Raw genomic sequence first — 12758 nt, forward strand, 5'->3', positions numbered from 1 at the left:
CTCAGAGGGAGAGGTTCTGGGGAAGAGACAAACCTATCAGCACAGGGCACTAGTCAGAACACAGAGTTTGTCCTGAAAGCGACAGTGTAATGTCAGGTTCCATTCTTTACTTCTTACCAGGACCAGAATTCTGTGAATAGACACAGCTCAAATGTTTTCAGGAATGGTGACATGGTGACAGGACTGTGGGCACGGGGCTACATTGATTAAAGCATGACTGGAGAGCTGAAAAGGTAGAGGCTCAGATGACCTAAAGTAGTTAAGTTATTGCAATGATGAATGGTACATCGATATTTTGTTATTAATGCAATAGATGGAGAATGATCGATAGAGAAGTATACCAAATAACATGCCTAATTAATAACTATATTCAAAATAAGATCTGAATACCCTATCTGGACACTCAAAGAATAACAAAAGCAATTCTTATTAGCTCCAGGTCAGAAAATGATGGTCCAGGGCTATTGCCTTGTCTCCAATAGCTGTTTTTGCATCTCTGACCTCACAGTAAAAAAAAAAAAAAAAAAAAAAAAGTTTTTGTAAATCTCGTGATAAAATGAATGTCTGTAGGCTGAAAAAGCTTTCTTATTGCATTCTATTGCAAAATAAGATCTAAGTTAAAACTAAAATAAGAACCCTGCCACATTGCTGCTGTCTTGGAAATTAACTTTAAAACCTAAAGAACTGGAGACAATTCATTTAAACTTAGAATTGCTCTTCGCCTCATCTTTTCCCTCCTGCTACTCCAGCCATGGTCACTGGGATTTCCTGAAATTTCTTCCTTCTATCTGATTTGGCCAGTAGTTGCTAGAACTTCTCCTCCCTGCCCCTTGACAACTAGAGTTCATGAGATAGAGGCGAAACTGGACGTTCTTTATATTTAAACTAAAAGTCTCTTAGACAAACCCTCACTTTCACTCATCAATTCTCTGAATATGAAAATATCACAACCGCAATCACTTCAGGTGACAACATGCCACGTAAGACATTTAACTTGACATGCTTGTTTGTTATGGCTAAAACTACCTGAATATGGACACAGACCAATAAGGTCGGCACATTATAGCTGGCAAAAAAAAGAGATGGAACTCACTATTTAAATATCATACGAAAAATATTTCCTTCCTTATAACTGACACAGCCTAGGTTCACATTCATCCACTTGCATTGTTCCGTCAAAGCAAAGCCGACCAAGATCTGTACTTACCTTACTCTCCAGGGTATAAATTTCCAGATGTGATTCTGGAAAGACAAACCTTTTCCATAAAACGGTGTCACCTCTGTCCACAGTAGCAGCCCCCCCCCCCCCCCAGGAAAGTAAAACATTTACCTGTTGCTCTCATTTGATCATAAACAAAAAACAGAAATGTCCAAAAATTGTTGTTGGGGAAGAAAAATGGAAATATGAAAAATTATTTCACTTTGTTTAAAAAATATTTTGAGATGTTTCCCCAATCTAATCAGGTGTTAACCTGATCGGTCGAAGCCACAGTAACCTAACCAAAGTAATTGTGTGACCAAAGATGAATCAATGCTACAAAAGATTGTTAAAATTCGGGGTGAACTATTTACAGTAAATGAACAGAAAATAAATGACTCCATTATGGAAAGAAACCGCTGGAAAAATACTCTCTTTAATTATATGATACACACAACTGTCATTTTTCAAACTTCTTGGTATTAAAAATACATTAAATCATTTAAGAAAACATAGATTCTATATCTCAGCAGTCTGAGCTTTTACCAAAGAAGTGGTTTAAAAGTGGTTATGGAGAGTGTGCCTAAATATAATATATTTTAGGAAATGGATTGCTCAGGAGATAAAGGTCAAAGCCATGAAAAATAAGATGTCTGATACTGTATGATGTCTGATGGGTTATTGTCGGTTACTGTCTGATGAAACTTTCCAAAGTGAGAAGATCCCTGGCTGATTCTCTGTTGTACAAGAGATACCCAAATTGTAGGACATGGATCTCTACCTTCAGTTTGAGATTCTCTAACTGCAGATACTTCGATGTGGAGGTCTCGAACACACTGAATAGAATTCTTTTATCATTTCGCATTCACAATTGGTGGCAGGTCTGTCATTGCAAAAATGACCTTCCATGACAACCTGCCTGAATCCTCTTGCCCTTGACTATCTCATAGCTGAGCATCTCCCTATACACCTGGCTGGTCTGACGGACTTAGGCTTTTTTATAATTCAAACAGACAATTCAGTTGTTATCGTTTCATATTTTATCAAACCAAGTCTTGGCTTCACTGTATTGAACCCCTGTTTCAGGCAAAATGGTCGCACCAAGTGGGAATGCGGTCGAAGCCACAGCAAAATGAGAAAGAGCTGCAGGGGGTCGCAGCACATCTTTTTCTTCCTCCCCCACCCCCTCAAAAAGGCCTAAAGTAATCTGCCGAACTTCTGCTAACAGAAAAAGGATTTGGCCTGTGCTTCTGGATACGACAACTCGATTTCTTACTCTCCTGGTCAAGATGATTCATAAACCATCCAGCTCCTTTACGGAGCCTTGACATTTTTAAGCTGCAGCATCATCTGATCGACATGGGGCGATCAGAACAATACATCTGAACCTTGTATTGTACATCACGTTCTTTGTATTTGGAGGGGAAAAAAAAGAAGTCATTTATTAAAGTCCCATAGGGAAAATTCCAGCTTGATGTGTGAAACTGAGTAGGCTGGGCGGTGGTTTTTGACTTGCAGTCTTTATTACACTGGTGCTCGCTGAAACTGAAATGTTTTTGTGTTTCTAACAGAGAAGACCAATGCTGAGCAGTAAAGGAAATCACTGGGAGCATATACAGTTCAAAGTAGAACGGTTTTTTAAACTCGTTCTGAAGTAACGTGTACATTACAATTTTCTACCAAAACAGTTTGCCTTTCCCTATTCTATGTTGTTTACAGCACCCACTATTTGAACCAAAGTTAAAATCTAGAAAGAGAACTGTAGCATGAACTTCAAAAGTGCCAGTAAACGTGGCTAAGGGAGCTAATATGAATACATCGGCCTATGTCAGATGCCTAGCTGAAAATAGAAAAAATGGATCCCACCCACAAAATGGTGGCCCCACTCGTGGTCAGAGCCTGCTTATTCCTGATTCGGCTTCACTGAACTGCTGTGTTGCAGGTGTATATGTGGGTGTGTATTAAACACAAGAGAAAGATACAGTGAATGATGTCTCTAGGCAAATTAGTTTACGTATCTAGAAGCACAGATCTGCATTGATAATTGAGAGTATGACTGACTTCAATGCAAAGCAATCATTTTTACTTTTTGACATCATCCATCAGAATCATAATTGGGTTCCACTAAATTTCTGGGTATTCCTCAGAGTAGCCTGAATGTGAGTGAAGGTGAGTATTCATAGATGAAAATGAGCAATTATTAAGTACTGTTTAATTAGCATGCGCCCGTCTTTGATTAAAACACATGCTTCGTACATTAAGTGCCGTTGCTAACTGGTTTAATAATAAAAATTATGCACCCCTTGGAAACACTCTTTAGTAACAGAACATTATTGCTTATCCAGATGGCCTATCATTTGTATTAATGACAAACTTAATTTCTTGAGTAAATTTTCACCAACTGTTCTCCCTTTATTTTTATTACTCAGTGAAATATCTCTGAAGCAAAAATATAATAGAGCATGACATTTACATCACAGAATTAAAGTAGGAGGTTAATTAAAGCCGACTCCAGTTGAAGGCAGAGCCCCAGGCATTAGACAGCGATTTGCATTCTTCCTGCACACTGGAAATGCCTTGGAGCTCTTACAAAATGCTGATGTCTCGGCCTGACCCCAAACCAATCAAGTCAGAGTGAGGCCCAGACATTGATATATTTTAAAAGCTTTCCAGGTAATTTTAATATGTAGACATGGTGAATACACTGAAACATAGCACAGAGCATACACAATCCATTAAATGATTTGTTTCTCAATTAATACAGATATGTATATATTATACACTAATGGAACTGTTAGATTGTGCAGGAATGATGTCAGATTTCAGATAGTCTGTATTTTCTGCATGTGCTCAGCAGAACACTAATTGAGTGAGCTGTCAATTGATACCATCTAAAAAACAAAAACAAAAAAGCACTAAATCAGAGCCCCACTGGAGAAACACTGAGCTGAGCTAAGTTAATGGGCTTCTCTGCAGGACTTCTCAGGGCCTTTCCTGTGCTGAGTACACTGTGACTCTCTACCTTACTTTTTCAAAGCATGCCTCGGGGCTTGCCAGATTGTTCTATGTTCTTTCCCCAACAAATCAATCATTCCCAATTTTGACACATTATCTATAAAACAGCAGGTGCAGGGCTGGTGAGGGCACCTCTCTGATTTGTTTCAGCTTTTAAAACCTATAATTTATTTTGCCTTCTTTGAATGTCCTATTATGGTAGAGGCCTTTCTTCTCTCTGTCCTTGTCTGGGGAGGCCTGTTTACTTTCCCTTAGCACCATCTGTCTCAACCTGATAGACCACAGAGCGCCTGCCAACACTCTGATGTCATGTACAACTAGAGGCTTAGGACACTGCGTAGACACCGCACGCTGGGCCTCTCCCCACCGGGGGGAGCCTGGGTCAGCAGGTAGCTGCTGAGCGCCCACCCACGTCGGGTCCCCTGCTGCTTCCTCCCTTGGAACTGCTTGGTTTTCACCCTTTCCAGTCTCCCTGCCCCTCCACTCCTCTTTGGTGGATTACTCTTTCCTAAACAAACCAAACGTCCTTGCAAACGTCCTCTGGTTTCCCTCTGAAATTTCAAAATCAAACTCTGCAGAACAGGTTTTAAGCAAATGTAGATGGAAGTTACTTCACAGGCATAAAAACATTATTTCTATTCAGGGGAGCCTGAGTGGCTCCATCGGCTAAGTGGCCAACTCTTGGTTTCAGGTCATGATTTCAGGGTCGTGGGATCGATCCCTGCATCAGGCTCCGCGCTCTGCACACAGCACAGGGTCTGTTTCAGAGTCTCTCTCTCCTTCTTCCCCTCCCCCTGCTCACGCTCTCAATAAATAAATAAATCTTTAAAAAATAACATTGTTTTTATTCACGCAAAAACCACTTCCTCAACATTTCTCTTACTGATACTCTTATTTAGATCAACACAGGCTTATAAAATAAATTAAGCATTCTAATGGGCCTAATTCATACCTGTATTCTCCTTTAATGGAAGGAATCACTACTCTGGGATCTTAGGGACTGACCACTGGCTAAGTTGATTGCCATATTCTATATAATAATCTAGTAACATCACAATTCGAAACTACAAATGAAAAGTAAGTATTTTTAGATATTTTGTATGATACTTTGTCCACAAAATTTATCCTTCCATATACAGAGAAGCCATGCCCAGTTGTTGGAAACACAACTTCTGGTCAAAATTCTCATATTTTAAAGCTTCAGACACTATACTTTTCATCACTTTTCAACAAAAAATAAGTGTGTATGTGTGTGTTTAGCAAAAAAAAATCTCAGCTTAATCAATATGCCTTCTCTTCTCACATTCACTTGTTAATGTAGGCCTAAAAACAATAATTAATATATAATTTCTACTGAAATATTGGTTCTTTTTAAAAACAGTTGTCATTATCCAGGATTTGATGCAAAGCTAAGAGGTACTGAATCAATAACTAGCTCTTCAGGATGGTGGTCACAAGGTGGCAAAGAGAGGGACACAGCAAGCACTCAGAGAGCTGGCCTTGGCCACGTTCCCTGCTTGGCCAGCAAAGCCTTCCCCAGAGGGTTGCTGTGGGAGTCAGAGGTCATCCAAAAAAAGCATCCAAATCATAGTAGGGACTCGAGAACTTGTAGCCATTATTATTAGCAGAAAACTACATGAATCTATATCCCTGATTAGCACATTTGGGCTTTAAACAGTCCCTATTGTAAACGTAGGCTTTTCTTTGGTTAGTCATCACCACAAGAACTCAATTCACTCTTGTCTAAGGTGACCTGACATATATTTTCAAATCCATCTCGTTGTTCTTTCGATGTCCTGTAACATTTCCTTTTAACCATTCTGGTGGTATTCTGTAATAAAGAAGATACACCTGCGTTCTCTAATTTATTTATACATAGTAAAAGGATTTGGTGAAAAACTCCACGATGGGGAAAAAAAAATGATGTCAAATAAAATGTATTAAGTTTTTTATTTCTACATTTATCAGAATAAATAATGTTGTGTCCTAAGAGAGATACAAACAAATATCCTCACGGGCAGGCAGCAGTTTAGAAAATGTATAGTAATAATCCACATTTAAGTCTAGCTTCAGAGCACCTGCGGAACTGTGGAGAGAGCACATATCATCAGTCCTGAATTCAGAGCCTCGTGGCTGTGTCCTTCTGTGACTTACTTAAATTATCTGAGCCTTGCTTTCCTTAACACCACAATGGTGATTTTTTTTTTAAGTTATAGCATTTGGTGGGGAAAATATCATTAAACGTACAGTTTACATACTTGAGATTGCTTTTCCTTGCCTCATTTTTTTGTTTCCTCAAAATTAGCTTTTCAAAAACTGTTACCTGAAGATTTCTTTTTTGTTTTATCTTATGTTTATGTATATATATATGTATGTATATATGTGTATGTATGTATTTTTTAGTAGGCTCTACACCCAACGTGAGGCTTGAACTCACAACCTTGAGATCGAGTTGCACGCTCTACTGACTGAGCCCGCCAGGCACCCCACCCTCCCCCAAGAAGACTTCTAGCCATACTGTTCTTTTAAAAATAGAACCCAATAGTATTGCAAGAAGTACATTAAAACAGCATCTCATTATTTAATTACTGTTTGTTTCTCTACAGAACCTGAGTAGCACTATACTAGTGTTCTGCTATGTAAAGTAAGTAAATTTTCTCATTCAAATTTGTCTTAAACTGAGTTGGATATTTAATGTATGTACAATTTTGGAATCTAAATGTGATGTGACTTGACAAAAAAATATTTTTTTTGTTTTCACAGATCAATTGAGTGGTAAGCAGATCAGTACTGAAACCTACTTTTTTCTTTTTTAAGTAGACTCCATGCCTGGTGTGGAGCCCATCGCGGAGCTTGAACTCATGACCCTGAGATCAACAGTCGGACGCTTACCCCACTAAGCCATCCAGGTACCCCAGATCGATACTGAAACCTAATGGTTGTCAGGACATTAACTGTGATGAAAATAGCGCGGGTCCTCCATCCTTGGAGATAAAACGGCAACATTTTCCTCACGAAGGCTTCCCTGTCCTTCTCCCACAGTATCCAATTAGAACTGGTCTTCCATTTGCATCCTACAGACCACATCAAATGCCTGCGCATTTCTTAGTGCCTGGAACAGGGCCTGGAACTTCGTACATATGCAAATAACGTTTGTTTAATGAAGGAGCCATAGACTGCCCTGATGCAAATGAGCCAGAAAAACAGATCTTTCTGGTACTGCTGATAATAATCTCTGTCACAGAGCAGAGACTGTAGCCTTCCCCTTTCCCATCTGTAAAATGGGGTACTCCACGTGAAGGGTGACGATTTAGCTTTGTATCATTTCTAGGATAGTGATTTCACAACTAAGGATTTTATGGTATTATTTTAGTTTGAGGTTGAGGTTGACAAAATATACTACTTCGTTTCCTAAAATTTTAGAAGTCAAGGTATCTGACCTTTTTGGTGTTCGAACACTTAGCTCAGGCCTGATTGAATTACTGTTCGTCTGGACTTTCCAGTAAATCTCACTTTTTAGAAAAGAGTTTGTAACCTTCTGAAATCAGCTTAGATGAAACCTGGCTTGAAAACAGGTCGCATATCACAATTTTATCTTCTGCAAGAGAGTTTAAGTTTGAACAACTGTATTCTCTCTTCAAATTTTCTATATTCTTACAGTAGGTTGTTGACATGCAATTTTATTAAATTCCGTAGTTCCAAGCATTTCATTAGACATAGCTGCATTTTATGTGGGTAGTGGGAAATTTAGGAAAACTACTGAATGTTAAACCATTAGTTTCCATGACTTTGTTCTTTGTGCCTTTGGTAAAGATTTGTAGCTCGTAGAGTTTTGCAATCCCATTTGTTAGGTGTGGAAATATTCTAGCGTTTATTAAAATAATATCTATGTAATCTCAAAATATTCTCATTTACTTAAAATTGTATAATGTTATGGACAGTTTTAAGCATATTCCACAGTGAACAAAGTAATGTACCCCCATCTGCCAGCCACAAACCTAAAGGATTATCAACTCATGGCCAATTCTGCTTTACCCACTTTCCTACTACCCTCAACACTAGACTCAGCTGAAGTAATTCTCAGACACTGTGTCATTTAATTGGCAAGTATTTTAGTATAATTCTCCAAGATATGAGGACTTAGAAAACACAACCACAGTAGCTTTAACACACATGATTTCTATCAACATAATTCCTTCATTTCATCAAATGTCCAGATTTTACATTAGTTAACTCGTAAATCTTATACTTAATTAAGGATCTACATAATGCTCATATATTTAACTGACTTCTCTATCTCTTAGATCTCTTTGAATCTGTAGGCTACCTGCCTTCTATATTTTACCCTTGCATTTGAAGAGATCGGGCCATTCGTCCTGTATGGTTTCCCATGTGCTGGATTTTGCAGAGAGCATCCTCATGGTTTATTGCATCATGTTCCTCTGTCATGTTAGCTCATGTTAGCTCGGGAAACTTTGTTCTATTCAGCTTTTCTCTCTTCCTTCCCTCCATCCTCACCCTTCTTTCTTTCTTGGCAAGAACACCGATAAGCATCTTGTGTGTGTCTCTTGTTGCAATGTTAGCAGTCACCGATACTCCTGCCTTGATTCCGTACTTATCGGGAGTGGCAGAATGGAGCTGCTCTAATTCTGCCTTCCGTTCCTTAGTTATTTGTAGTGGGACCGTCCCAAGTGACCTGTGTCATGGCTTAGGGAGGATGGGCATCTTTAGACACCAAGCCCTTCTGTCTAAGTGCGTGACTTTCAGGAGCCCTCTCCACTACACAGTCCCTCACTTAGGCTATCTACTTCATTTTGACCAAGTCAGTCCATCTTCACTCCCACCATGCCTCTGACATGCTATTTTTAAACTCTATAGGAGTTACTGGTTTTGCGTGCTCACGCCACAACTAGCTTCCCTCTCAAGTCCTCTTGTTGTTTGCCATGACGTTGCATCACTCTTCTCGATTTTCCAAATACATCATCACATCTGGATCTAGAAATGTTTTTACCTCTCTCTCCCACTTTCTAATGCCTCCAATTGCTTTCTCCTTTCTGGCATCATGGGCACCGTGATGTGTAAGGGATAACCCTGTCTTGTTCACGGTCTTTCTGCTTCTTGAGCATTACAAACTTAGAATTCACTGCCTGCCTGATGCCGGAGCGACAGCTGCAGAGGCTTCTCCCTCCATGCATTAGGAGATATTTTTACAGAGCTAGAGATAAACTTTATGTGATGAAGGAAATAGGGTTCGTACAATGCAGGTATTACATAACAGAGAGTAAGCTGGTAATAATGTAATTATTTAAATAATGAGGTTGGTAGATTCAGAGCCTTCCAAATTATACTTTGGGACTCCAATTACTTAGGATGACCCCCCTTCTACTGAAACATCCAGCTACTGCTGATATATATATATATATATATACACTACTCTAAATATGATCTTTTTATAATATGTAAAATAGTTCTAAATAGAAACGAATCATTAAAACAGGATTAGCAATTCCTATTAGCTGAAATAAATTCTCATCTAAAGAGCCGCAGAGGCCCATCTAATCTTTTAGAGTTACTTGGGGATACTGAGGTTGGAAATGCTGAGGTTTTGAAGTGCTTCTTAGCATCTCCTCAAACTGTCCCTGTTCTAAACATTTGTCAGGCTTCCTATGGAGGGACAGTTGAAATACATATGTTTATTCCTGAGCAAGGAAATCACTAGGAGATCCACTATGAAGATGTTTTCTTATTAATTCATTCTTGAGATTTCAATTAAAACTGTATTTGTTAAGCTTCTATTATATACAAAATACTGTACCAGACACAATTCAACACTGCAGGAGTTGACATTCTAGCAAATAGGTGAGAGAGGGGTCAAAAAGCTCAAAACAGAATAAAATAAATAGTTATAAAGGCACTAATGTTCTTCTGGGTTTGATTCAGAACATAGTATTGATTTGTTAAACATTTTGTTGGAAGTTTGCAATGGAATATAAAATGAAAAAGTTCACATTCTATTAGCAACTCAAGAATCTAGAATGCAACATTCAAACCAAAGCCTTTGTGATAAGTTCACATGCAAATTTAGAAATTTGCTAAATCCACTGTAAGCTGAGATTTGAATTCATCACAAAGTAAATAATTTCATTCTTCTAAATGGCTCCCAGTTACTATTGTATACAACAGCCAAACCTAAGAAAAAGGTACAGTTCTTTTTTTAGTATTTTTTTTCATAACTTAAACCTAAGAATTGATCTTTAGATTTTACCCAGAAGTGTCTAAAACTAACTTTTGGTATTTAATAGAGACTCATTCTTTAGATTTGAAAACATGACATTCCTAGTTCTGTGAAAATCTCAGCCTGTGAATATATTCTAAAATATATAATAAAAATATTTAGCAGAAAGATAGAAGGAGGGCTATAGGTAATTGTAGTAAAAGAAGAAAGTTTTAATGAGAAAACAACACACAGGTTTTGTCCATCCCAGTCATCAGCACAGGCTGGATGCATCGATGGGTGGGGTGTGGAACAGGTGCTGGGAGCTTGGCATTGGAGTGGCCATGACAAGCCCCCTACACCTGTGGTTTCTGCATGTCGCTTACCGGGAGATGGAGAAACCAGGGATTCTCACTGGGGACAGGAGAGCCTGCATGTTTTTAAGGCAAACACGTCAGGAGTCAATACTGCTGGCCAGACGACCTTCAAGTTCTTGTGCTAGAGTTGCATCTCGGTCGAGGCCCGCAGACTCACGTCTGTTGTACCACTTTCCCGGTGAGTCTTCTAACTATCCTCTGCCTCCGTGAACCCCTAGTTTTCTTAGAGTATGTGGTGAATAAATAAAACCACAGTCCTCCTTTTCCCACTCCCCCACGGATACAGAAATCTGAAAGGAGGAGAAATCTGTGGTCCTCCTCGCCTGATTTCATACCAGACTTTTTAAAAGTTTTGTAAAGAACATGACTCATGGTGACTCACCCTGGATGAGGTGAGTCAACATGATTTAGGATCTACTCACAAGATGCTGCACCACTTTTTAAGAAAAAAAAAGGGCTGAATTTTAAAAGGTTTTCGAGTGTCCTCATTTACAACGGGGTCGGTGGCTCTCCACTATTTCTCACAAGTGGACAGGAGCTAGTAAATGCCACCGGAACCCTTAGGACAGGCATCTTACGTCCCACAGCTCTGCAAGTCTCTCGGTGTCCCGATTTTACACACTAGGAGACCCAGGCTCATTACAGATGTTTGCTCTTGACCGAGATAGCTCTGCTCGTGAAAGTCACAGAACCGGGTTTTAAACTCCCATCTGGTGTCATTCACCATGACGCTATGTCCCTTAAAAAAGCAAAGCCGAACAAGTGATGTCATTATTAAGAGCGTTCCTAACCACGGCACGGCTGGGACTCTTCCCATGCTGTAACCTGGCCTGGTTTTCTCTCCTCCCCCCGTACCTCTGCATAGGCTCGCCTCCCCTTCTCTGCCGGCTGGGGCAAGTTCTATTTCTACTCTCTTCTTTAGCATTTAATTTTTAGATACACTTACTTCGATTAAATGGATTCATACATTACTATGGAGATCCTTAAAAAAAGAACTAGCGTTTTTCAGAGTGCCCTAAACTATAAATGGATTAAAAATAATCAGGCCCTTTTGAATCTATTTTTACGAGTTTCCGATAGTCGTTTGTATGAATGTCACATAAAGACAATTCCTACAAATAACAGTATTTAGCATAATGGAGTGTTCTGTTCTGATTTTTAGCCAAGGTTTCTAAAGACCTTTGCCCTGATTTCACACAGTGATGCCCTCCATCTCTCTGACCTGGTTGAAATAGCATCCTCTATCTTTAAAAACAAGTGCTTCTGTTTAAAAAAAAAAAAAAGATTATGCCAGTTGTTTGCAGACCACATAATAAGGATGAATATGTCCATGAACCAAGGATATAAATTTTAAAACAGGATAGCAAAATACTTAATTCTGTATTTGCAAGTAATTATGCAGTCTCTATTGAATTAAAGAATTCACTTATTAGTTGGAAAAAACACATTAGAGTTTATAAAGTTTCAAAAGAAACCCACTTACTTGTTCAAATTCATTCTTTTGAAATTCCTCAAAACCGAAGATGTCCAATATTCCAATATCCAAAGTCTGTGGGCTGAAAGTAAACAAAGAATCAGTGAGCAAGCATACTTAGACCTGCAAAAATTATGTTATGATCTTCCTAAAGAAATTCTTATAAATACAGGAGAATGAAGAACATGATACTTGGGTGTCAACTTGGAAGCAAGCAATGGGAGTACCTTGTGATACCCCTGCTTTCGATGTAAACTCTCTCTCCTGCCCTCTGCAGCCATCTTGGGAGGTCCGGCCACAGACATGGAACCTCAGAGTGAATGAGGAGAGGGGGCAGAAAACCCAGAAGGTGGCGGGAGCCCCGACAGCCTGGATTCTGCGGGGAATGGGGGCAGCACGCACGGGGAGAGGGTGTGAGAAGGCTTCTTACAAAGAAAGCCCCAGATGATTCTGGAACGCTGGTCCCCTGGAAGGCGCACA

General features: G+C 39.3%; 1 protein-coding gene across 1 annotated transcript in view; it reads right to left on the reverse strand.

Annotated features, from left to right (window-relative positions):
- Positions 1-12758, reverse strand: part of MYO16 (myosin XVI) — a 435081-nt gene that overhangs the window by 168954 nt on the left and 253369 nt on the right. The window contains exon 20 of the mRNA XM_035003781.1: positions 12288-12360. Within this exon, the coding sequence (XP_034859672.1) occupies positions 12288-12360 (73 nt within the window). The remainder of the gene's footprint in view (positions 1-12287; positions 12361-12758) is intronic.

Source organism: Mirounga leonina, unplaced genomic scaffold (genome assembly GCF_011800145.1).
Source record: "Mirounga leonina isolate KUSES-001 unplaced genomic scaffold, KU_Mleo_1.0 Mir_127, whole genome shotgun sequence".
Classification (NCBI taxonomy): domain Eukaryota; kingdom Metazoa; phylum Chordata; class Mammalia; order Carnivora; family Phocidae; genus Mirounga; species Mirounga leonina.